This window comes from Fringilla coelebs, assembly GCF_963513975.1.
Source record: "Fringilla coelebs genome assembly, chromosome: 5".
Lineage (NCBI taxonomy): Eukaryota > Metazoa > Chordata > Aves > Passeriformes > Fringillidae > Fringilla > Fringilla coelebs.
Window position 1 is genome coordinate 47712732 of NC_140033.1, and position 27178 is coordinate 47739909.

At 37.7% G+C, this 27178-nt stretch overlaps 1 protein-coding gene across 6 annotated transcripts in view; it reads left to right on the plus strand.

Annotated features, from left to right (window-relative positions):
* The window catches only part of ATF7IP (activating transcription factor 7 interacting protein), a 78211-nt gene that overhangs the window by 11998 nt on the left and 39035 nt on the right, over positions 1–27178 (plus strand). For 3 of the 6 annotated variants that reach the window (XM_084205330.1, XM_084205331.1, XM_084205335.1), the window contains exons 1-2: positions 5543–5786; positions 24665–25714. In XM_084205330.1, the coding sequence (XP_084061456.1) occupies positions 5714–5786; positions 24665–25714 (1123 nt within the window). In that variant the 5' untranslated portion in view covers positions 5543–5713. Of the gene's footprint in view, positions 1–5542; positions 5787–24664; positions 25715–27178 lie in introns of those variants that run through there. The other 3 variants (XM_084205334.1, XM_084205333.1, XM_084205332.1) reach the window with 1 other exon arrangement.

Sequence of the window (27178 nt, forward strand, 5' to 3'; positions counted from 1 at the left end):
AGTTATTGTTCATTAGTTCCAGATGTTAGTAACTTAAATTGTTCAAAGGAAGCAGAAACATTTCATTCTTTGAGATCACCAAACTCCTACTTTATAATCTCTGAAGGGGATGAAATTTTGTGTCTTAAAACATGCTTTACCATACACATCCTGAGGTGGTTTATTGGTTTTTTGGGAGTTGGGTTTTTGATTGGTTGGGTTTTTTTAAAGAAAACAGCAGGCATATAAATATTGCCAGGTTCTCTTTGTTTTTGTTGATTTAAGATTTCTCTGTTAAACTCTGCTTTAATGGAATCGTGAAAAGTAGAGTATTTTGGACAGTCACTCTAAGGAGTGTTTTTTATATGTATTACATTTGAATAAAATAGTGTATTTTCAGACCATGTGTTTTATGTAGTCCTTTTAGTGACTTTTTGTTGCCCATAGGTTTTTTTCTGTGAGCTGAATAAGCTTACTCCCATTTTGCAGAAAATGAATGGAGCAATTGCCAGAGCTCAGAGAAAAGCTCTTGTCTCTGTGTGTCCCGTTCCCTTTGGTTTTGGTTTCCTTTGCTTTTTAACGGGCCATTTTGAACATGCATGCATTTTTGGAAGTGCTGTACAAAATGTGACTGGCGCAGCAGGGAGCTGTAGTGTTTTGTTCCATGAACTGCATGGGTAGTGTGGTTTGGTTTGGGGTTTTGTTGGTTGGTTTTCTTTTTTCTTTCCTAAAGTAGGTGGTGGAATGCTAAAGTATGGTAGGTTTTGCATATGGAGTACATTCCCATTTTCAGAAATCCAAGTACATTGTAATGCTTTTTTAAATGATTGTACTAGCAGCTGAAAGCATAATCTCTTCCCTCTTCACTCCCATGGTGCTAATAGTTTGGGTCTTATTAATCAAAAAGAAAATGAAAACCACCAATTTATGTGTGAAGAAACAGGGTACTTGAGTGGATGCTAAAACACCCTCCTCTCCCCACCACCTTTATTAAATACCTAAATTAGATGTTCATGCTTTGAATTAGAAATAGATGCGTGTAATGAAGCAATGACTTCAGCTGCATTGATTGCTATACAGTTTTAATGCAAGATGCATTGTCAGACTGCGGTCAGTGTTGTTGTCTGTGTGCTCTAAAAAAAATAGCTCTGTACTGCTGGCAGGTGAACTTGCAGGATAGACTATCAGCAGTTAGACAAATTTCTAATAGGGTAGTAGTCTCAAATCTACTTGATTTTTCCAAGAGAAATACAATTTCCAAAAGAAAAACCAACAGTTTACTCTGAAAAAGTTTATGGACTCCCTTTTTTTTCCCTTGAAAACCCTGTACTTTAAAAGAAAAATTTTTCTGTATTGACTTTATTTTTTCATTTGTGCACCAACTTATTTGGATGGTTTTTCCTGACTAAATCATAGTTGCTTGGAACCATTCTAACATGGCTTGATTATTTTTTATGTTCCTCTTAAAGTTCTGAATTGTCTCGATTTGCACAGCTGCGTCTTCTATTTTGATAGAAATTTGGGAGCAAACAATTTCAGTCAGGATTTGCAATGGACTGGAACAGACTGCTGAATGAATTCAATGCTGTTTAATATGTGGAAATCAGTTTAAAACAGCTGACTTGTTTGGTTCTTTAGGTGGAAGTAAATGGTTACCAAGTTATTAGAACTGTCTGGAATCTTAAATACTTAATCATGTTATGACTGTCATTAAACAGTTCAATTAAACCTTTATTTTTTAGCTGTAAAATTTAGTAGATTTTTAAAGCATGTATTGTCTTTGAAGGAATTATGAGTAAGCTGAATTGTTTACTGTCTTCCATCATCTTGATCTTCAGATTGAGATCAGTCAGGTGTTTAGTAAATAACAAAATTCTGCATGTAAATTTAAGTGAGCAAAATGCGGGAGCTCTGAAGTTGATGAGAATACTCATATTGAGGATTTTCCATTTCTAGAAGAAAGGGAGTGCAACGTATTAGAATGTTACGGCCTGGAATTTACCCAATTTAGACACTTTGTCACCCCTTTTCTACAACAGAAAAGCGAATATAATTATTTTCAGTCCTCCCTCCCCCATTTCCTGCCCTTCCTGTTCTTTCTGCTGATACAGGCTTCTGCTGTAAAATATCTTCAAATAAAGCACAGCAGCTAAGATAATGATTTGATAGACGGTTTTCTGCTTCAGAAATGTACATCATTTTCTGTGTCTTTCAAACACTAATGTGAGAAAATTTTGGGAATTACTAAACTTTTAGCTGACTCTTAAGTGAATAGTAATTTGATCTCTTTTGGTTTGGGGAAGAAAAGTCAGGGAAAGGAATGTCTTGGACTAGTGTCAGAAGGCTCAGGGCCTTTCATTTTCATTTGCTATGTGGTGGGTGTTTGTTTAAGGTTTGTTGTTTTGGTTTGGTTTTTTTAGGTCAAGGTACTAGCGATAGATTTCATAATGGTTGGATTTATTGGGGTTTTTTTCCTTTTTTTTTTAAACAAACTTTGTCAATTAAATGCTTCAATATGTAAAATTCTCTGGATTGGGGAAATAATTTTGTGTGACTTTTTTTCTCTACCTATTATGAGAGAACTGAGCCGGTGTTTTAAGATGTTGTCTTTGATTAGTACCTATTGAACCCATACAGTTAATAGTAGTTATTTTGAAGGTCTTACGACTTTTGACTGCAACATCTGCTCTTTAAGGTGACTTCTCCTGGGGGAGTAGGAAGTCGTTTGCATGTTGGAGGAAGCGAACTGGCTCTGAGAATATAAAAGCTTGTAGGCGTTTCCACCAACACGGGCAAAACGTGTAAAAGGCAGGCAGACATTTTGGCTTTTTCTGTAGTGGCAGTCACCGGAGATGTATAATTGAGTACATTATGATTTTATGATTTGTTGTTTCAGAGTCTCCTATTAAAAACAAACAAAACAGACTACAAAACAAACCGTGCTCCCCTTCCCCCCCCCCCCCCGCTGAGGGTGGGGGAGGGGGGGAAGCCCAAGCTTGGGGGGGGGGGGGGGGAACAAAACAAAAAACGCCCAAATCCAGTACTTGGGAGGCTGCTGAAGGGTCCCTGTACTTTATATGGGGTTGGGTGCCAGCCCTGTGCGCGGCAGACAGAGGCTGCCGCTGGTCAGGGGCTCAGCCCCTCTGCCTTGCGCAACCGAGTTTGTGCGTTTCTAACTCCCAGATCAATGGCTCCTCCTCTCTGTGAAAACGTTTTGTGTTTGAAACTGAGCTTTGTCATAGACAGTGGTGTGAGAGGGAGGAAGGCGCAGCCAGGGGGTGCGGGTGACTCTGCCCGAACGTTCTGGAAGCGGGGTGGTGCTTCCCGCAGACTGCAGATGCAGCTCTCGCCCGCGGGGGCTGCTGGCAAGTTCAGGCGTGGACTTCCCATAGCGGACTGGAGCCTGGAACAGAAAATGCTCCAAGGCTCTGACTTCTACAGTATGAGTTTTAATGTGTTAAGAACCATACTATTATTCAGGTATTCGTGCATAACGCGATAGAGCTGGGGGAAGGGTAGGAACATGGCTATATTTGGGAAATCTAAGGGATTTAATTGTTTGGGGTTTTTTTAAAGCAGCACTGGTGCCCTTTTTTTTTAAGCTCAGAAGCTGTTAATCTGATGGTTCATTCTGCAAACGACAACAGAATCACTGAAAGATGTATTCTGCATTCACTTAGATGCGCTAGCATACATATATCAGTCTGAAAGTAAGGCAAATCAAAAGATATAGGTAACATAAAAGGGATGTTAGTGATTGTCACTTTAATGTCATAGGCATTCTGGAAAAATAATTAGCTTTCCCTTACAAATCACTCTGGTGTTTTGGATGCAAAAGATGAGGATATATTATAACAGCTTTACATTGCTAAGTAACTTTACATTGCTAAATATTTTCAAATACAAAAATAGTACTTTTTTGACATTACAGATGCGCATATTGTGTTATGCTCAAATAACCTAGAACGAGCCATAATGAACAAATTATGCTTGCAGCAGAAAATGGGACATGTAATTTGACTGTATATAGCCTTGACACTGTTGGCATTCTAAAGAGGAACAATGCAGGGAACTAGAAGAGGCCAGGGGTGTAAAGCAGGCTCTTTTGGTCCTGAGATGCTCTGCCATGTTCAGATTAATAAGCATCCCTGTCTCCATTACTTCGCTTTTTCAGTAAATGGTGCCAGGCTGCAATTACAGCTACATATGGCTAAATGCGTAGCTAGCCAAACTTGATTTTATTTAAGGTTTCACAAATTTGTGTTTATAGCCAGTATAATAATGTACCTATTTGCATTGCTCTTTCATACCCTAAGAGGTCTTGCAAGGCGGCAGGTGAGGAGGGAAGAGGTATTGGCGAATTAATCCTTTACACACAGACACACACAGGCACACACTCACTCTTAAAGCCCGGCTTCTTTTTTCTTTCCCCAAAAAGAAGTACAGTGACTTTTAGAACACACATTTGTCAAATGTAACCTATTCATTTACTTAATTGGACTTTGACTGGAAGAAAAAATATAAGAATTTTAAAATTACATATTAAAAGTCAAAGTGAGGCTGAAATCCAGGCTTCTGCAGCTACCTGTCACTCTACCTTAGAGGTACTTGAAAAAGTAATGATGGTTGAGAGTTTTTTTCTTTCCCTCCTACACCTAACTAATTAAGAAAAGTTAAATGTGAAATGGAGATAACAAATTAAATGGCCAGACATGTTACTTGCCAGTATTAGGTTAAAAATGAATTTGTCTTACTTGGAACTAATTTTTATTTCTTGTTGGAAATCTGCAAAATAGTACCTAAAGAATGCCTGGTTGCTGAGCATGGTGTAATTTTTCTTGTGTTATTTCTATTGTTACACAGTGACTGTGAACAGTGTGTGTAGCATCCTTCTTGAAACAGGCTGCAAGGTGAAATTTATTTTGCAGTCACTAATGTCAATTTTTATTTATACGAACGAGAGCAGCACTTGACTTCTGACACGGATCTGGATTATTAGTAAGCAAATACCTAGAAAGGTATATTCTAGAACCCGTGGGAGGGGCAAGGCTTTGCTCAGCAATATCCTGCTGCAATTTAGTCTTGAAATCAGGCCCCTTTATGTAAATTTTACTGGCGCCAGCTAGCTGTATCTGCAGTCTGGCTCCCTGTCGGCAGCAGCAAACATGTGTCATGGACTTCTCCTTCACACGGGCTGCAGGAGCACTCCGGTTTCCGGACAGAAAAAGCAGCGCTGATGAATGTGAAAAGATGTACAAAGGAATTTAGGTGTAATTAGATTGCTAGTAAGTGAAGAATCATGAGGGAATTTCAGCTTTCTTGGATTTTTTTCAGTGTGCTGTCTTGCGCTGTGCTGTAATAAATCTTTGCCTGTTGGTACTACTGTGTGGTGTGTGGGAGGTACTTCACTGCACATAGTTGCTGCAGCACTAATAGTTGGCAGCACAGAAGGCAGTACAAAGAGTACAACTGGAGGCACTTGCAGTTGCAACAGTTTCTGTGGAGGCTGTGGCATGCTCAATGAGCTGCAGGGGCACTCTGACGCAGTCAGCTACTATGTGGAGAAGTAGGAATTCCAGCAGGCTTTAACAAACAGATGTAGGCTACTAGCTGAGAGGTATAACAGCATAGCTCAGGCTGGCTGAAAACCAGTACTCATGCTGCTGTGTAAACAAAACAAGATCTTAGTATCAAGATGGCCGACCTGGAAGTCTACTTGTAGCTCATAATACTTATGCAAATGAGCTGCATGTCAGTGGCTTACTCAGAGGAGGAAGCTCATTTTGCACGTGCCATCTTCTCACCAGGTAAGAGAATCAACTCATTTTCTGCATTCATGTTTTAGAGGATTTGGAAGTTAATTTTTCATTTAGGTCCCACCCCCTCACTTTGGCACAATGCCAGGAATTTAATTTCAATGTAAGTGGCATTTTCTGGGAAACCCAAAAGTCATTTGTTCTGGTTGTAATTATATTGGGGTTGCCAATGTTACCTAGAAATTATTGTAGACTATTTACTTTAGTAAAACTAAGTAGTTTAAAAATGTTCAAATTTTCAATATGTAGTTTTTGTTGGTAATGCTACGGCTTTTGTTTGATTCAAATCTCTACTGTTTTGCTTGTGTGTTATTTTTGTCTCTATAGTGACACTGGTTGATGCACATGGAGGCTTAGCAATAGTGAGAGCTTACCCTGGAGGGGGTGCAGAGTTGACAAAGTTGAAACCACCAATTGTGTTTCGGCTTCATGGTGTTATGAAAAATCTTTGTTATCCTGGTTGTAGTTTGAATTTTCTTCTTGTTGAGATTACAAAGCTGTTAAAGCAATCAGATACTGAACTGTTGTCCATGAATCTTTTAGTATATATACCTTCTTAAATACCTATATATGTACATTTTAGAAAACTGGTTTTGTAAGAAGGGAACTTGATCAGAATAGGGTGTTTTTATGATCTCTCACCCTGAGAAGACAATAACCTTGCCTTAAAGCAGGAAATTTTAAGAGAATTGAAGTATTGCTAATTACATAATATGCTCTATTGTGGTTATGCATGTAGTGCATGAAATGGCTGCATGGGGCAGATGTGCTGGTTCTGCACAAATACATTTGTGTACTTTCTATTTTACAAGTCGAAGTAATGACAGCATGGAAGACTGGAAAGGAAAGATGGTAGGAGAAAATTATTTGAAAGGATGGTCACTGATCTAGAGAAAAGAGATAATTGGAGATGCATTAACAAGCCAACAGAACATGGCCACTTAAAGGTAGACATCAGCTCAAGATAGGGATGTGGAACTGGAAGTAGACAGGCCTGTTTTGGTTGAAGGAAAAACAAGATTAATTGAAGAGAATTACACTAAAGAGGTGGAAGGACAAAGTAAGCAGATAAATTATTACAGTTTAAAATGGCAGTGATAGATATTGAAAGTATTGGAGACATTCTGAACTGGCCTGGGATTAAGGCTGATAGAATAAAAGTGCTAGGAAGGAGAACCGTAACTGGTTGATATTGCGGAGGAGAGGATTTAACGGTAATAGAGAAAGGTAAATTTTCACATTCATATGGTAGGAAAAAATGCTGCGTGCCTACAATATGGGCCAAATGAGTTGCAGTTTGTAGATAGCTCATACACTGTGAAACCTTTGGTAACTTTTCAGTGCTAATTTAAGATTTTATATGGGCCAAATTTTGCTTGTCTGCTTATATGCATGTCCAGACTAGAAAAAATAGAAAAGCAGGCATGTGTGTGTGAGAGAGTACAAACCCAAGTGCATGGTAGGTATCCCCACATAAATTACACCAGAAACATTTAACGCCTATGAAGTTTTCCATTCATGTCAAATTCCATTAGAACCAGTCTTGCTTTCATTGCTATATGAAGGAAATTTAGGGCCCCTCCCTCTTTTCTGTGAAGTGTGAGTGTTAGTATGGTAGATGAGAAATGGCATTGAGTGAGGCATGAAAAATGTAGAAAACTGATTAAAATAAAATGTTCCTGAGAGGAAAACTGTGACTGGTAAAGCAAGCAATAACAAAGTGATATTTGTTAAGAATTTAGAATTCTAACAGTAATGTAGGTGAAAATGATAACAAAAACATTGTGAAAAAAAAAAAGATATATCACAGGTATATCTGTAAGATACATCTAAGAGATATATATCTATATCTGTAAGATATATATGATATATATCTATAAGATATATCTGTAAGATACACATATTTATAAGATGCACCTAAGATATAAATATATCTAAGATATATTTAATATATAAATATTCTGGCATTATTTTAGATGAAAGTGAGATTATATTATAAGGTCATGTAGACAATATAAGTTTTTGAAGCATTGAAGTTACAAGGAAAATACTAAAGATTCCATGATAGATATTTCTTAGCAAAGGTTATAAGAAGATCTTTGTAATCTGCATCCAGGAGTTTTAAAAGAATTGTCTGAGAGTTCTGAGATGTCCCTCCCAGTAACTCAGTATAAAGTTGGAATTGTGGAAGACCCTGAAGACTTTTTGAAAAAGTCTGGAGAAAAATTATGAAGGATTAACAGTGTGTCAGTAAATGCGAAAGAATATTATTTTAATCAATGTGGAGGTGATTTAATTGCTGAAACACAATTCTAAAAAGCATATCCTAATTAATTTGTTTTAGAACAAAATTCTTTGGCATACATACCCAGCATCTGTAATGCACTTACTCCTTGTTACTCCTTAAATAACAACTTCCCCTCCCCAAATCCTTCATCAATAAAACGTTAAATTGATTTTTAAAGCTTTTGAAGGGAAGAGGGTAGCAATCATGCTCCAAGTAGCTTATGGTTAGTATTGTAGAATAGTTACTTTTTGTTAACTTACAGAGGATGGAAAGATTGACTCTTACAGAGTCATCAGGATAATTTGCATAGTGAGACCCAAACACCATTTATTAGATTTATTTAATTATATGTGTTACCCTTGCATACCAAAATCCGATTTATATATCTATAGATTATCCAACATAAAACACATTTGCTTGACAGGATACTCTGTCCTGGAAATAAGCAGGGATCACACAGACAAAATAGGCAAAGCCCAAAACAGGTAATGCAGAGGGACTGAAATTCTATAGCATACAGAGAGAGTAAGGAAGTCGTACTCTTTATAAAGTTATGTTCCTGAATGATACTAAATGCTGATGATGTGAATTATGCCTCAATACAGGTTGCAGTCCTCTTGTCTGTATTGGTATTTTACAATGCTGAAAAATTAGGGGTCCTGGCAAAAAGCACAAGAATGATTATGACCTGGTCATATTCACCTTGGAGCTATATAAATAAAATAGTTTTATGGTTGCAAATGCAAGCCTGGGAGAGGTGGTCATGCTTACAAATTCATCAGGACAGTCTATAGTTAATCTGAAAATTTATCAGGCAACAGTTCAGCTATGCTATGTGCCAACACGTGAAGAAAGGATGTATAATGATTCTTCACTAATTCAAAGAGAAATCTAGCCTTTGATTTTTTTGGGTGAGGTGAAACTGCAGCCTGTCTTTTCCAGGAAGTAAGCAAGCATGTTGGCTTGCTGTGTCACCAGGCAAGAGACAGACTGTGGACAAGTGTTCCTTTTGATGTTAAATGTTTCTGGGCAGAACTTTTCTGGAGGTTGACTTACAGCAAACCTTAAATGGTCAAAATTAAAGATGCTTTCCTTTTTGTCTTTTAAACACTTTATCAATTGAGGCATTTTTAAGTATAATTCTTACTGTCTGCTTCTGGCATCTAACTCTGGGTCATATTTGGGAAATTTCCAGGCAAGAAAAATGAAGTTTCTTGTAAATGGTCACCTTGAGTGACTGTGCAGATGCATTTTTCTCTATATGGTTTTTTATGAAATTTGGGAAGGCAAGCAGTCTAAAATAGCTGTATAAATTTTTATGTACTTCTGTGTTTCTGAAATGGTATTACTGGATTGTTGCTTCATCAGCTGCTTTTCTACCTCATAAAATAGTAAAAGAAAGAAATTTTTTTTAGTACAACTGCTTTGAGCTATTCACTGAAGAAGTCTTTTGCAGACCAAGTACTACCAACTCATGAATGCATTGGACAGTATCACTGCAGCCTGGCCACTGTTTTTTGGGACAAGGCTCAAAAAATTTTTACATACTGTTTTGGCAAAATAATTGCCAAATAATGTATCAGTAGAGGTAAACTTGCAGCTCCTTTTTTTGGTATTTTATTATACTGTGAATCCTAGTTTGATGTTCTGTGCAGACTATCAATGCTTCATGAATTTGTAATATCATTTCTTATTTTTGAAAAATTTGCATTAGCAAGCAAAACAATGACCTCATTACTGGAAGAAGTGTCTTCTGCTTTTGATCACTTCCATCCTTTCCACTTAGTAATGCAACACTGGAGTTGGAGGTGGCTCTAGGCCTGGTTTTTCTGGTGTCCTAAACAGTTCATATATCTAGGTGCATTTCAGTAGTTCGCTGAGTTAGTGTGTATGATGTCCCTAGTCAGCATGAACAAAATGTTGCTGGCTGACTTCAGTCCACACATCTGCTGCCAGTAACCATGCAGAGGTGATGGTATTGAGTAACTGCAAACTGGGGCTTATGGTGGCTTTGAAAAGAATTCACTAGGAAAAAAATTAAAGCCTGTCATCCTAGATGTGAAGTTTAAACTTGCAAAGCTTTCCAAAATTACTTGTGCATCTTGCATAATAGCAGGCCTCATTGAGGTCATTGATAAACAGACATAGGAAATACTTTGGGAAGTGTAAGTTGATCTAATTTGAGGCCTGTACCTTCTTAATCTAAAAGACAAAGGTCTTTATTGATCAGATGGATCCTATCTTCAGTCTTCCTTTTTATTTTGCTTTTGTGTCCTAAGAAACAAAGCATGAGAATTTGCTGACCACTGTGGACAAAGAACAATTTGTGTATCTTTTTCCTGCTTTCTTCTTCAAGGATCTTAGACTAAGAAACCAAGGAAACACAAAGATTAATTCTTCCATTGTTATGGAAAAGAAATGCCTCCAGACTACAGATTTTAATTTCAGTTTCTTATGTTTAGAAGTCCATATTCCTCTGTAATATTAACAACAAGCTGTAATTCACAGAAAATACTTCACATTCCTTCTGTTAGGGTTTTGCTACAGATATGGCTGTTGACATTTGGTCATCCCACAGCACAAAAAATAAATAGTATTTAGCAGCTAAAGTGATACAGCACTTGCTAATTGACTCCCTTTTATTAAGATTCAGACTGCAAGATGAGAAAGTCCAATAGCTGGGTTGCTTTTAGATAATTGGTTTTTTACTCTACATCTTTGAGACTTCTGTGTAACATTAGGTTTGTCATCTCCTATTTTAAATGGGTAATAAAGCACTTGCTTTATTCCCTGATCGTTTTAAGGTAATGATTTGAAGAACTGTTGCCTGAAGTACATGCATGATTCCTCTTATTTAGTATTTCATAAAAACATAGCTATTTGCAGTTCTCATCACAAGAGTCTACACCTAATTATTAGCATTTCATCTTCTCCCCTTTCTTCCTAAATCATTACTTAATCTAAAGGGAGATGTCACAGTATTTAGTTAATGTAACAGAACCCTTTTAAGAAGACATTGAAGAGTACGTCTTAATGCTTAAGTGCTACTTAATAAAGACAGGAGAGAATGGGACTCTGTGTATGGATATTGACTGAACTATTTAAGATGGTACTGCATAGCAGTGGTGGTCCTTATTCTGCTGGAGTTCTGAAAGGTTGTTGCCTCTTTTGAATATTATTACTGAATGAAAAGTGTACAGAGTAGCTGTCCAGGGCATAGGATGCTGTCTTGTTGCATAGGAAACCCCTCTGGATTACATGCCAGTCATTGTGAGCAGTCTCTCAAGGAGCAGTAACCTCGTAGCAATATTATGTACAGAAATGTTGACTGCTGTGGATTTTTGTGGTCTTTTTTCGTTTCCTGCCACTGTGAAATCTGCTGCTTGATGTCTGTGTATTGGTGGAGTCACTGAAAGCCATTTATATTGGCTCTTTTTTCCTAAGATGGAAGGAGATCATGTATGGGCTCGTGTCACATTCTTTAACTGAGGAGGTTCAATCTCATGTATCAGAGTAGTATTTTACTCCATTGTAGAATAAATCTAGATAATATGCTAATTGCTATGTGGTATGAATTTTTTAACATTCCTGTTAGTATGAAATTCTCTACTTCCTGTCCTTGCTTAACTTAGATGAAGAAACCAGAAATCAGGAAAGGTAAGATGATTGCTGAATGTCTGTGGGGTTTCTGTAGCAATGTGGTGACTGTTTCTTGTCACAAATATTCTAAGATATTTTTTCTACACATAGATACTTAGGAAGCTTCCCCCGCACCCCCTTTTCCCCTCTGAAAAATCTATTTTATTGCCTTTCATAAAACAGTTCTGAAAGGAGTGGAATGAGATGATGTTATTTAAAGAATAAGTAGGGTTCCAGTGAATATGCCAAAATGGCAAATATCAAAATTGAGATGAAACTAAGATGTTGCTTAGCAACTGTGGTAGTCTGTGGTAGCCACAGATGAATACACTGCTGCTGTAAAGTGAGTCTGTCTGAAGCAGGATTTCTAAAGAAATTTCTTCATGAAATTTTATACCAATTTATTCCTCATTTTGGTGAACCTTTTAAGTGCCTTTGTCAGGGTTGGGAAACAAAACCCTGGCAATAAAACTTATTTTGCAAATTTGTTTTTCTAGAGATAAACAAGATTTTCTACCATATATTTTGGTTTTACATTTTGTTATCGTAGCAATAAACTCCAGCTTTCCTGTTCCTTGACTTGTCTTCAAAATTGACATGGGATTATACTGGATTAGTCATGCATAGGCTGCAGTCACAGAACGGGGAGAAAAAAGTATTTCATTATATCTGAAAAATATAAATTGCTTTCAATATTTTTCCTCATTGCACCATATTTTGAAATCTAACTTCTTAGTTGTTGTGAGCTGTTTCAAACATTCTTCTGAAATGAAATTTTGCAGGTGGAAGATGGGTTGTGATGGTTGAAACCTATGTATGAAAACAGTTTAAATTTGTGGGAATTTTAAGAGTGCTCATTTTAACCAAGTTTTGTAAGTATGAGGGGCTTACATGAAAAATGTTGCATTGCACTTCAAGTTTATCCTAGTTCCTTTTTCATGGGAATTCTTAGAATTAAAAAACCCACCCAAAAAGGCGTTATGTTTTTGACAGGCACTTGAAGAATTTGTCCATTGCTTGGTGTTCCCTAGTCTGGACTTCCAAAAATAACCTTTCCCATGTAAAATTGGATTCTTGGGCCTTGCAGTGTACCTTGCCCTAAAAATAAAGACATTCATAGCAGTTTTTATTTGACATCCTGTTTGTCTATGTTGTTATTATGTATATTCATAAAAAAGAGTTGAAAATAACTTTGTATGAGCCTGTTGAACTTGATACTCTTTGCAGTGTCTTTAAATATATTTCTCTATATTTTTAGTAGCAGTATTTACTCAATGAATAGTTTATATTGCCACGTCAGAAGACTAAGGAGTCAAAAAAAATGAATTGAACAAAAATATGCAAAATGAGCCACTCATTCCATTGGTTGACCAAAGAAGGGGAAGTGAAGTGCTTGGAATTCATATCTCAGGTGTGATAAAAGTCAGTCTTCTGAGTTAGAAGTTTCAAAAACAATCTTACTTTAGCTGTACAAATTATTTTTCATATTTGACCAGAGACAGGAAACAAGATGAATTTGTTTTTCTGGGAGAAAATTGCATTAAGGATAAGGTCACTTATGCTTATTTCAGCCTGATGGTCTATTGTTTCCATATATTTTTTAGCTTCCATATACAAGAATTACATTTAAGGCCCTCTACAAATAAAACTAGATCCTGAAGTTCACAATGTAATTACCATTTTAGGCTTCTCTTACTATAAGCCATCTGATCATGTTTTCCTCAACCATATGTATCTACATAAATACAAAATGCATGAAGTATTTAAAATATCTATGTACATAATATATTCAAAAAAGAGGGGTGTTTTGTTGTTTTTTAATGACTTAGCTTATTAATAGAAGATGGCTTATCTTGAAAGGTACCTTCTCAAGTGTGCAATTACTGCTCTCTTGCTGGAGATGTACCAGAAGACGTCCTTCAGAAGACTGGTGGACTAGTCATCTGACCACCTTTAAAAGTCCCATTTTAGAGGGGTTTTAATATCTGACAGCTAATATGGATCTTCTGGTAATTAAATCAGTTGTACAGCTTAGTTCATAGAATATCTTAGATTGGAAGCAACCTTAAAAGATCATGTAATTTGGTCTTTCTTGGGAAAGAGAGCCTAGATGAGATTATCTGGCATCCTGTCCAATTGCATCTTGAAAACTTCTAGTGATGGGAATTTTGCCGCATCCTTGGGGAGGTTGTTTTAGTAAATCGTGTTCTACTTGTTAAAAAAAAAAAAAAAAAAAAAAGGAAAAAAAGGAAAAAGCGTCTGTCTTATATTGACACACAAGTCTTGTGTTTCCCGATTCTTTCCCTACCAACTGATTTCAGCCAAACTTTAGCCCCACCCGGGTAAAAAAAGGGATTTTCCCATCAACTGTGTAATTACTTTCAGGACACTACTCTCGTCTTCCTTTGTTTTTGTTTAAATAGCTTTGTTTTTCAGAGTATGTGAGTTGACAAGAGTTGTTAGCATTAGCATCTCAGAATTGTTAGCATTAGCATCTCAGAAATGAACATACTGTGCTTTGTTGCTTAAGATGCTACTGATATAGGTAAACACAACTGTGCTACTTAAAACTAGAGTGGCATCGTTTCAAAACTTATTCCTACTGGTTTTGAATTTAGAAGTCTGGCCACAAGATGACAATGAGAAAAGTGTGTCTTATATGGGAACAATTAAATCTAGAATATTGCATTTGGTCTCCTAATGAGTCAGGTAAATGATATACAGCAAGATCGTACATCTGCTGTCTATGCAGTAAGTATGGTGAGTAGGTGGGTGTGTCACAGGTTCTAGAAAGGAAGAATGCAGTAAGAACTTACCCTTTTAGGTTACTTTTTGTCATTAAAGCCCCTTTCAAAGCTAGTTCTGTTTTACTTATTTATTTCTATGATTGGAACTACATAAAGAAATTGTAGGTTTCTTTACTTACTGCTTCCTGTTCCTTGGGCAGCTTAGCAAAGAATTATATCTGGCAATCTGTGTCTCTAGAGCTTGTTCCAGACATGTTGAAGTTAAAGAATCATCCATGCAATGGTTGTTTACATACTAGCTTAGTTCAAAGGACCTTTTGGGTGACATCTCAGGTAATTTTTTTTAGGAGTCTTTACAAATGTGAGATGTGACAAGTCTTTGCCTAAGAGCAAATACAGAAAAATAATTGTCCAGCCACTGACCCAAGAGAATTTAATCTGCCATTATAGACTTTTACTAAAATAAGTAAGTCTTACTCTGGTTGCACGCTTTGAACTGTAAGAAATTGACTGCCATAGAACTTTATTAGAAAACAACTGTTTATCACTGTAAAAACATGAATTATGTGCATTATCTGGGGTCCTTAGCATATTAATACAATGTGTTACCAGTACTAAAAATGTGCCTTTTTTTCTTTTTCTGTATCTATAGAATATTAGGTTGGCATTTTCTTTCCTAGTTACCGTCATTTCACAACATTAGTTTCCTTTGGAAAACATTTAGCCCCTGATAAATGAAAAAATGTCTTGTGTTAGGAGACACAGTTTCTAGTAAAATGTATTAAGAGTAGCTAATTAACATCTATGCAGTAAGTTACCTTTCCTTGAAGAATGCTTGTAACAGACAGTCTAACACTAGATACAGGGTAATAAAGTTTGGGTAAACTGTAGTTTTCGCAAGAATATGTGTGGGTTTTGGTCTGTTTGGTGGTGGTGATGATGGGCATTTCCCCCGATTTTATTTTGAGGCTTTTTTATCTGCAAATTTTTGTCTAATTCTACTTACTTCATGTTGGGATTTCTGTTTAATTTTTATGATTCTGTTTTGTTGAGTCATTCAGAAGATAGCAACTGCTTTCAGTGATCTCTGTGACCAACCACCTGCTTTTTTCCTGATTTCCTCATTGAATTGTGACAGAGAAAATACCATTTTGTTGTTCTAGCAGTACTTGTGTGTACCGTATGTATCAGATGGTGCGTTTCAGGCTGGCCAAGAGCTAGGTTAGACAGCTGTACATGTCCTGTGTGCACTGGCTGCTTTGTTCACCTTGTAATGTTGGCTTTCACCTGCCTTTACCCGTTCCATGAAACAGAAACCTGGGGGCGGATGTGTTCAGTAGAAAGGTGTGGGAACCTCTTTACTTGCTTCTGCTGCAGTCAGAGGACTTAATGCTATCAGTTTCAGCGAAAATGAAACTTCTGTAGATGATTCCTGTTTTGTAGGTTGAAGTCATAAAATTACGAACATGTAGATTACTGCTGGAGTTATTATCATAGAACACGTACATAACAGCTTCAAGATTTTGTGTTTTACGGACTTCATTTTGTATCTAAATTTTAATGCCTTCTCTATTTATAGAGTTTCTTTTCTTAGTTCATCCTGCTTACCCTTCCAAATCCCACACACTCTTTAGTTTCAAGTGGAGGAATGGTTCAGGTGTTTCTGGTGAGGTGTGATTAACAAGGGGTAACTCAGGAGCCAAGAACTTTGTGTGGGAGTCCACATCTAGTAAGGGTTAGGTGGCATTTGTTGCAGATGTTGTGGATTACTCCATTGGCATCTCACCAAACCGACATGGGGTATTATAGTCAGAAAGATGGTTTCTGTTCCAGCTTGCCTAGAAACGAAAGTGAGAAAGGAGGTGGTACGCAGATTATAATAGTTTGTTTTGATTTGAAAAGAGAATTACTTCAGAATTTATTGTTGTCACTCAAAAAGCCCCACCGAAACCCTGAGGGAGTTGAGTGTGCTGTGCCCGCGCGTACCGTCACGTCCGGGTGGCTGCGCGTGCCTTGGCCCCTCGCGGTGGCCGCGCCGCGCTCCCGCCCCGCTGCGGCGCCGCTCCCGGCAGCAGCGCGGGCTATTTTTAGCCTGTTGCCAGGCAGATTTGGTTTATGCAAAGCAGCCCTGCGGCAGCCAATCCCGAGAGGGTATGCAAATCTCCGGCAGTCCCCGCCATCCGGTAGGGAGCCGACGAGAGGACAAGATGGCTGCCGAAGTGCTGCCTTGGCCTGCCTCAGATACTCACTGAAAGAAAACTGATCCTTGCATGCGAGAAACGGGGAATAGCCTCCCTGCCCCGAACAGCTCAGAGTGCCCACCAGGCTTCAGTTTATGGAAGAGCTGGTTTCCTCGCGCCCTGGCAGCGTGCCCCTTCCATCCTGCGCCTGTGCGGAGCAGGCCTGTTGCGGGCTAAGCAGGGTGTGCTGCCTCTGCCCACAAACGGTGTCTTCCCCGGGAGAAACCCTCCCAATACCCAACTCACTAGCTGCTGGTTCAGTTCCACTTTAAACTTGCTTTTTAAACGCAGTCTTTGCAAAAAAAACTCATAAAAGGTCTTTCTGTGTGTGGCAAACACTAATGTTTCAATGCAGCATCGCCTCTTTTGTTGCAAGTTTTCTTTTCACTTCTGCTTCTGGCGTTTGAGAAGTGACTCTTGGGATCACTGTCAGCATCAGGTAGCTCACCTCTGAATTCTGATGTCACTGAGCAGCCAGCTGGAAATCCGAGGTTACATCGCCACAGCTAGTTGCATATGTGATACGGGAACTAATCTAGACAATAGAACATTCAGGGTAAATATGTTTTTTCATTATAATAGCGTTATTCTGCATTTTATCTAACAGAAAACAAAGGATGCAAATGTGCGTGTATTAGTGATACTGTGTCAAAGTTCTAGCCTGTTGAATTACTGAATTTAAAATTTATAAAGAATCTCCTTATGAAAGGAAAAAATGTGTTTTATAATGCCTAGAAAAGCTGAAGCATGATCAGAACGTCTTGCCTTTTTTCTGAGATTGTTTTTTTTCCACAGAATGTTTCATATTTTTTGATCTGCATGTGCATGAACAATTAATTTAAATTTTTCAGGTTTAAAGTTTGGAATATCAGAAGTTAAATAATTTTGTTGTTGTAGATGTGTTTTGGCAGTTGCTGACCATATTTATGGAATTATTAGTTCCTACTCATATTCAAGGATAATGGAAAGGAAATTCAAGCTGTTTATCCTATGCCAGAGGTGAAACTGTAATCTAACATCGAGACTGCGTATAATAATGTTCATCAAATGTATCTTTAAATGCACAAATTCAACTTCATAGTCCATAAATCCTGGTTTTTAATTTAAAAAACCCAACTTCTTTAGTGTTTTAGCTTGTGCTAAAAAATCTCTTTGTAAGAAAGCAGAATTTTGCTGTTACCACTGTTTAAAACAGCAGGATTTGTTCAGTGTTTGGAGATGTCACAGCTGAATTGAAAGCTGATGTTTTGAGTTGTTGATAAAAGCTGGAATCTCTAACACTTGTGGGAAGTAAGAAAACACATTATCACAGCCTTGTTGTTCTGGCTGAGTTCCAGTTTTACTAGCTTAATAATCTAAGTAGGTGTTAAAACTCAGTATAGAGAAAAATATAGTTTTTCTTGGAGAATCAGCCTAAGCTCCGTGTGCTAAATAGTGGGTGTTCCTAAGGGACTTGAGTTGCTTGTAAAAGTTATGTAGGAAAGACTCTCCACTTGTTTTCCATGTTCCAAAGAATGCAGTTATCTAGGCATAAAGTGATGAACATGTAAGAACAACTGTGCAAAACCACCAACAGATGAAATATCATAGCTAGGTAAATAGACCTGTCAGTCATTTTTGTCCCATGAGGAATTCATTTTTCCCACAAGGCATCAAAGCCTCACAGGGGAAAAAAACTCACAAGTTTGGTATGAGAAATAGATTAATGAGCCAGTGTCAGAGGAGGTATTGTCCTCTTGAGGTAGAGGAGACACAAGCGCTTAACTTACTGTGATGTCAACATGATGATGAGAGCATTGTTCAAGTTAGGACATGATGCTATCACACACACAATAAACAAGACCAACCTCTTTGAAACTCTACTGTGAGTTTACTCTGGTTTATGAGGGCTTTAACCATATAGGTGCCTGTTTTTCTTAGACAGAGATATATATGTGGCCTTAATATTTTGCAGAATTTGAGAAGGCAGGTTTTTGCAACAGTGGGGGAGATTGGCTTCTCCTTTCAAGGCAGAAGTCATACTGCAGTCATGACAAAACACCGTTTTGTGTTGGAATACTAAAAAAGCAGTGGTACTGCATAGGATCTGAAGAAAGGAAGGTTTTCCAGATGCCATACTTAAACCCAGGCTAGATCTCAAGAGGTTTTTCCGATTCAGCATTCGACATCGCAGGAATTCAGGGATTGCCTAACAGTGTTCGCACGCATTAAACACCCGTTTCATATCACGGCTGCGCACCCGCACTCGTGGGTCAGCGCTGTTGTGCAGCTCCAGGTCTCAGACGGAAAAAGCCCTTGGCTTTCTATTGCGCCCTTTGGAATCCCGCTCCTTTAACGCGCGCCCCCGCACTCGAGCCCGCGCCCGACGTCTGCCGCGTGCGGCTTGTTGCTGGGTGGAATTTAAGGCACTCCCGCCTGATTGGCTGCCGCGCGGCCGCTCCGTTCGGCCAATGGGAGGCGGGCCTGCCGGTCCGTCCCGTCGCCGCTCGGGCTGCGGCCGGCGGGGCCCCGCGGGCGCCCTCTGGGGAGCGCCCGCGCCACTGCAGGGCTCCGCCGCAGGGGAACGTGCCTCTCGCTGCCCGCTCTGCGAGCCGCAGCGCTTCGGGATGTGGCGGGAGCAAACGAGCCGAAGGGGGTTTTAATTACAGTTCACCTTGTTCTGCTATGTGTGCACTAACTGAAATAGGGCAGGATGGTGGCGTGATTATTTTTCTTAGAAAATGTTTTTTTTTTCTCCCTACTCTCAGCTAACACTAACATAACTTCAGCCTAAAAGGGGCAAAAACTGAAATCGCCTGTGGTGTGCTAGAAGAGCTATTATTTGCACATACAATAATAATGTGATTTCTGTTTTGTTTATTGCATTTAAAAACAAAGGCACAGTTGTTTGTGGAGCTCAGTAAGCTGGTGTTGTGTATTCCATTCAGCAGATCAGTAGACTTGTATTGGTAGAAAACCAAATTATTGGTGCATTATTTAGTTACGTCTTTTATAAGAATAGGTCTCAACCAAGATTTTTTTTCCTTCTTTAAAAATAGTTCATAAATTTCTGACAAGCTATATTAAAACTGCTATGGAGGATTTCAACTGACAACTGTTTTTTACGAACCACTACTTAAAAGGTAGGTTTTATTCACCACTTTCATTCTCTGGAAGTCTCCATCTAGAACACAATACTCATGACCATTTGCTGCTTCACTTTCTTTGATTTGGCTGTGCTACATTTTAAGTAGGCTTGCACATTTGAGTGCTGATGTTCATTATCAGTGAATTTTACTTCTTCCATGTAGTTCTTGTGCTTTGACAAACGTTTTATGGTTGTGGCGCATTTGGCTGGTGCTGCATGCCCTCGAGGAGCCCTTTGCTGGTGCTGTTCTAGACCTGCGATGTTATGCAAACCCCATTACGCACTATTGTTCAGATTGCAGCTTCTCCCTCTCCCCCCCTCGTTTTCCATGACCTTCCCTTTGTCTGCTGCCTGTCACTAGGCAGGATTCAGGCAGCTCCATGCTGATTGGCTTCTCTTTTTGAGCAGCTCATGGGCTGCTTACCTGAGCACATGATCATAGGCTGATGCGTACTAGCTAATACAATCCTTTCTTGCTTTACAATTGTGGTCTCTTTACAGAGTAAGAATAATAAAAAATAAGGAAATAGAGGAGAAATGGTTCAGAAGAGAGACCATCCCACATTCCTTGCTGCACTGGCACGTTTTGTGCCATTTAGCACACATTTCATCATGAGAAGAATTTCTAAATTTTGGAGGGAGGTGCCTAATGATGTGTTCATGTCTCACATAGCTAATTATGTATTACTTTAAAGCTTAAAATGGAAAAGGGAGGTTTTGTATCTAAACAAATGAACACAGTGTGTATGTTGGCCTGTCAAAATTGTTGACTTTAATAAAACGAAAAAAATCAGCCCAAAGCCTATGTCCTTATTTACAGCATTTAACCCTTACACAGGTATCTGTACATGCCAGAGTAATTTTGTGCTGATGCATACAAAAGCCATTCTTTGAAATAAAAGGTGCTACTCTGTTGGCTTGTTGCCTGGGCTGTTGGTTTCCTCCTTGTGGCTTGGTCACAGGATGAGTAAAAGAAAACACCCAAGCTTCTGATAAGGGAGGTGTTTTACAAACATAGCTGAACTTCATGTTGTTAACTATAAAGGGAGACTGCCAAAATGCATTTATTTAGAATAGTAGTAGCTTGATAAGTTTTATTTGAAGATAAAATGACTGGATCCATGTAATTTGCTCTGTTGTTCCCTGAAAGGGTGCACCTTGCCCCTTTGAAAGACTGGAAGCCAGTATTTATCAAGTGGTGGCTGACTGGCCTACACTGGTGTGACCAAGCCTGTCTGGACTGGCTGCCAGTTGATTTATTTCTTTTACACTCAGCTCTCACATGAGTCTGTTCTTTGTCTGCACTGTGATCCCTTGTGGGTACGGCTGGAAATGCTTAAGGACTGGTCTGCCCTTTGAAGATATTTTAAAACATCAGTTTCAAAGATGAACCCAAAGCACTGGTTCATCTCATTTATGCTTATAATTTTGCACAGTAGTTTTTATGGAGTATTTTTTGGTAGTTTTAATAAAATACTCTTTGATTGCAAAAGATGGTGGGATTGAGCAGGAAAATATGCATGAGTTACTCCCATAACCATTTAGCAATGGAATTTTGAGAAGCCTGTATTTCCTACAGGTTCTTTCTAGAACTGTGTTCGTGCTTTGTTTTTTACTAGATTTTGGATAATATCCAAAGATAAAAAGTGAACACAATTTTTAAATATATAAGCAATTCAAGTTTGTTCATCCATTTTTTTTTCAATAGAAAGTAAGGATGGATCAATATAAGGGGATTCTGATATTTGAACTTAAGACTGCCCTTCTTGACAAATGTAAAAAGAAGTGTCCTTTATTTTCTTTGTATTTACTCTGTATTAAAAATGTTAATGAAAACCTTCTTAGATGATTTAAGGAAATTCGAACAGCAAATGTTAATTTACTTTAAGTTATGGTTTGATTCCAAGACATCTGTAAATGTTACTTTAATCTGTTAGTGTATTTTTTGGTCATAGGAAAAGTAAGACTGTGAATTTTGTAATATATTTTGCAAATTCTGGGTAATGCCTTTAAAAGAAAACACTGTAGTCTGGGAGATCGAACTATCCTATTGCACTTTGATGCAGAGGCCTTGTTCTTGTACTGTGCTACCAGAGGGTTCTTACTAGTGGCTCATCTATTAGGAGTTCTTGGACTTGGTCAATGTTAGCCAAGCCTGATTTCTTCTTCAAAATTGCCTTTAGAAGCTACAAGTCTGTAACAGCATGTGTGTTGGGTGTAGGGGTTTATATGATGTGAATATGTCTGCCTTCTATTCTGAGTTCTTGGGAAGAAAGAAGGGATGTGCTTCCCAAAACTGCACTTGAATTTCCAAAATACTAAAGATCTTTATGTGCTTTTTGTACTCTCAGGTCTAAAATTGTTGCATTAAATGTATTCTCTTCTGAAGGAATATGAAGAAGTTGTATTTAACATGTAGACAGCTCTGGAAAGGCATTAACAGCTCACCTGGTGTTCATAAGTCATCTGACTGAAAATGGTTGTGATGAGAACCTTTTTTCAACTCAAGTAAACTGGTGTTTCAGATCAGTGTTTCTGTAGGTGGTGTATTTTGCTCCCACTAGTGGCAATGCAGTAGTAGACAATCCAGTTCAGAAAATCTAGGTCAGAATGGTAAAAAAATCATCGTAATGGTATTATTGTGAGTCCATAAATAGACCAGATACAACTTTTGGTCAAAATTTGTTGATCTGTTCTTGAGGTGTGAGTCAAACTGTTCAGCACTATCAGTAACACAAATCTGAGGATTTTAGATTGTTTTGTGGAAAAGAACTCAAAAAAGGGTAAAGGAAGGTCAGTGCTAAGTTAAAAGGAAATATTAAAAAATTGCTTTGTGCTTTGTCCCTGTTTTTGTGAGGTCATGTTAAAATAAGCCTTAGAATTGTGTGACGTTTACAGTAGCATTCATATTGTACTTAAGAATATATATTCTTGCCTTACAATGTAGAATATTGTAGTTAGGGATAAACGTTGAATAATTTTCTTCACAAAAAATTATTCCTCATAAGCTAGAAAAGATCCAGCAAACCAAAATGATAGGAGCTAAGGCATGTGACCCATGATGAGATGCTGAGGGAGCTCAACAGTTTCAGTCTGCTGAAGAGAAGGCTATATTTAGGCAATCTTAGCATTGCCTAAGTAAAACTTGTAGATGGAGTGGAGCCATTGTTATTTAGAGACTGTGGCATCTGTGTTCTGAATTTTGCAGCTAGGTTCATAGAATTGTCAAATATCCTGAGTTGTGAGGGACCCACAGGGATTGAGTCCAACTCCCTGCCTGGCACAGGACACCCCCAAGAATCATTCCACCTGCCCGAGAGGGTTTTTCAAACACTCTTGAGCTTGTGGTTACACAAAATTGTCATTGGTCTGAGCTAGTGTTGGCAGTAGTCTTGCTTTCTTTTACCAAAAAAATTTAAAATAATTTATATCCCACCTGAATAGACAAAATGCAATCTATTTATTAATTTCTTAGCTCTGTAAATGAAAATTATTGGGAGCTGACACAAAATGAATCATACTAAGTATTTAAAGTGCATCCTTTGCCTAATAATTCTCCTGTGTCAGTGTTATAAACATTTGTCTAGCTTGTCCTTGTGGCCAAATAAGTCACATTGAGATAACTGTCTGATGATTTTTCTCTTTTAATTACTGTTAATATAATTTTTGCATGTTTTTGAAACACTTAATAAAGCTGTGTGCTTGATGGGAGTAACTTTATGGTGGTTTGTAGCTTCAGCAGACCTAAATTAGTTAGCATTAGCTGATTCAAGATCTTAGTTGTTGAGTTACATTCAGGATATAGGAACTTTATCTGCCTTCTGCTTCTGAACATTAACTTATGTAATCCTGGACCATTAGGCAAGACAATGTGGAGAAAAATATATTTTAAAAATCCCTATGGATTTGTCTTGTTTAATGGAAACAGATGAAATCAAATTTTGGTATATTTCAACAAAATCATTATAGCTTCCTAGGTAATGCTGGATTGAACTCCATGTTTTGATTTGATAAAATATATTTTCTAACATTTTTCTTACACTTTTTATAAACATTTATATTTTTCTTAATACTTGTATGGGTGGATGGAATGTATATAACTGTTGCGGGCAAACCCACCAGTTTTCCTTGAAAGAGGAAGTTTTTCTACAAGGTGCTCCCATAGCTGTAGTTTTTGTATCTACAGACAGTCTTAGTAAAATGTTAATGCAAACTGAATGAAAGTGTTCTAAAAATCCAAGTTCTTTTAACCATTGTATAAATATGGAGGATGAAAGTCTATTGTATTTATGCAGAAAAAAGTATCTTAATGATACATTAAGAAATTCTTTGTATATAATGAAGTTTTCTTAAAAGTGCTTTGATATAAAAATAGTGTCATTTGCCGCAGTTATTCTGTCTGTAACTTATGAAATTAAATATATTTGGAAGGATGGAAATACTCTTGATCCATCAGTTTCCATTTATTTTTACCTTTTGATGAGAAGAGAGGCTGCTGGCTCTTACCTTAGTATAACATCTATTTTTAATAGAATACTATGAGACAAGTGGTCTAAAACGTGTAGCTAGAATATTACTGCTTGATGTCTTAGTGTGACCTTTGTGACCTTTGCATAAATGTGTTTGTGCAGCTTATTGAGAAACTTGGATTCAGTTTTTGGGAAGTCAGATAAAATTTAAGTGTTGACAGGTGTTTCTTTGTTTTTTGTCAGCACCATTTCAATTGGTTTACTTTAAAATGTGCTAAATGCTGTCATCTTTCCTAGTAGCCGTGTAATATGACAGTGATAAATCTTTATCTTCACAGTTCTTTCTGAATTTTTTTTTAGGGGCTAAGATGGATAGCACAGAGGAACCTCAGAAAAAAGTCTTTAAAGCACGAAAAACTATGAGAGTAAGTGATCGGCAACAACTTGAAGCTGTCTATAAGGTTAAAGAGGAGCTGTTGAAGACAACTGAAGTGAAACTGTTAAATGGAAAACATGAGAATGGAGACTCTGATATAAATTCCCTTTTAAGCAATACAGATTGTACAGAAGTCAAGAAAGAAATTAATGGCGTGGTTGACTTGTGTGTTAACTCTGAAGAGGGAAGAACAGCTTGTGATGAAATTAGTGAGACCAAGAGACCTGAAAGTAGGGCAGGAAGCATAGTCAATGACATAGAATCCAAGTCTCTAATGCTGTCTTCAGAAAATATTACTCCCAAACAAGCTAAAGATACTGACGCTGCAGTAAAATGTGAGGCTGAAAATGGAGTTGGTAGCAGTAAAGATAACTTCCATGAAGAAATTGATAGAAAAGATCATTTGGACCAAAGAAAGAATGATATCCCATTGGAAGGTGAAAGTAAACCAGTCTGTGATATTAGTGACTCTTCTGAAGAGAAGGGAGAAACAAATTATTTACCTGTTAATTCTAGTTCATCTGGTGAGGAAAAGAGGACTGAAGAAGTAACTGTTGAAGAGGTTGTTGGAGAAGCAGCCATCTCTAGCAGTATGGAAGCTGACCAGGAAAAACAAGAAGGCAGTGCAGGACCTGCAGAAACCACTGTTTCGAAGACAATAGATGAGCCAAGTGAAAGTATCTTGGACCATACGGACTGTATGGAAACAGATGACATTATTCCAATTCTGGAAAAACTAGCCCCTGCTGAAGATGATCTGAGCTGTTTTTCTAAAAGTTCTCTTCTTCCAGTGGATGATACAGTCCCAGATTTAGAAGAGAAAATAGACAATTGTTTGGGTTCACCATCCAAGCAGGAAAGCAATGAAAGTCTGCCAAAAGAGGCTTTCTTAGTTCTGTCTGATGAAGATGATCCCTGTGATGAGAAGGAGGAACTTGTTGAAGGGATATTGCCAAACAAGTCAAGTCTTCCAGGTAAGAATTTTCTAAATCGTTAATTTCCATTCAAGTTTGGGATTTTGTTCATTTCTTAGAATGACACACTTGTGTTAGGTCTCTAAATCAAAGAGGCAGTCTTACCCACCAATAATGTTATGGAGTCTTAGTTTTCAAGGGTGGTATTTGAGGCACAGGAAAAAAACTTTGCACTGAAAAATGGTCAGCTTCCAGATTTGGGCTGTTTTGACGTTTATTTGTTTTGGATTTTGGTTTTAGGGTTTGTTTGTTGTTTTCTTGTTGGTTTGCTTTGGGGTTTTTTTCATACTCTCTAATTTGGGTGCCAACTTGGATGAGGTAGTGGGTAGAAAAAGAGGAAAGATGAGTAATTGTCAGAGAGGGAACTGAACAATTTGGGAGAAGAGGAAATGCATTCATTTACAGCTTTCACAGGGAAGAAAGTATTTCAGCTTTCTTTAGCATGCAAATAAATGATAAGGAAAACACGCATATAATCCAGGTGTGCCTGATCTTCTCTTGGGTTTTTTTTTTTCCCCTGGAAGACAGTATTGGAAAAGTTTAATGAAAAATGTGTGTCATGTATTGTTTTTATATCATATAGCTTTTATTCTTTTACCTCAGTGGTTTTTATCTAAGTTTTCTTTGATGACTATGGCAACTGATTGATGCTTTTAAATGTTAAGTGTGGAATCTCTTCATGTGGTTAGCAGGACATTTTTCTAAGTTAAACTCAATGGATGTCCTTTGCAGTGTACTGTTTAATACAGTTTTGTAAGCTTTTTTGAGAATGGACAGTCATTGTTATACTATTGCACTTCTGAAAATAAAACAGATTAATAACTTACAAATAAGTTGACAATGTTCTTTTATCTGTAATTGAGAAAGATGTTTCAGATTATCTTGGGGATGGAATTATTTTGTTGGTTTTTTTTCATCCCACTCTTCTCCCTACCCCCCCCCCCCCATATATAGCTTTTATTAAATTATGACCATATTAACCCAAGTGTGTTTAAATGTGGCTGACTGTAGAAATTTCATAGCTTAAATAAGATTCAGGTTTTAGTCTCTGGGAAGTTAGTGATCATAGTTTCTTGAATCTTGTTTTACTAGTATCAGACTGTGGCATTCTGAGTCTTCAGTCTCTAAAACAGCTAGAGAAACAGAGATAAGAACATCTCTTCAGCCCTGTTTTAGACTCCTCCTTTTCTAGTATTTACCTTTAAATAATGCCAGTTAAATGGAGATAAGGTAGGTTCCATAGTTTCTGCTAAGGATCTTATTTAGGCATTAGCTGTTGTCAGTGAGATTGAAAAAGTGATACCGTTTTTCTGTGCTGAAAGTCTTCCAGAAACTATTGGAGGTGGGGGAAGCAGGGGGAAAGAAGGTTGTTTATAGTTGTGCTAAAATTGTAGTGTTACGAGTCCCTTTTATGAAATAAACATTACAAATACAGTGGTTATCTTTATTCTCACTGCAGTTTAA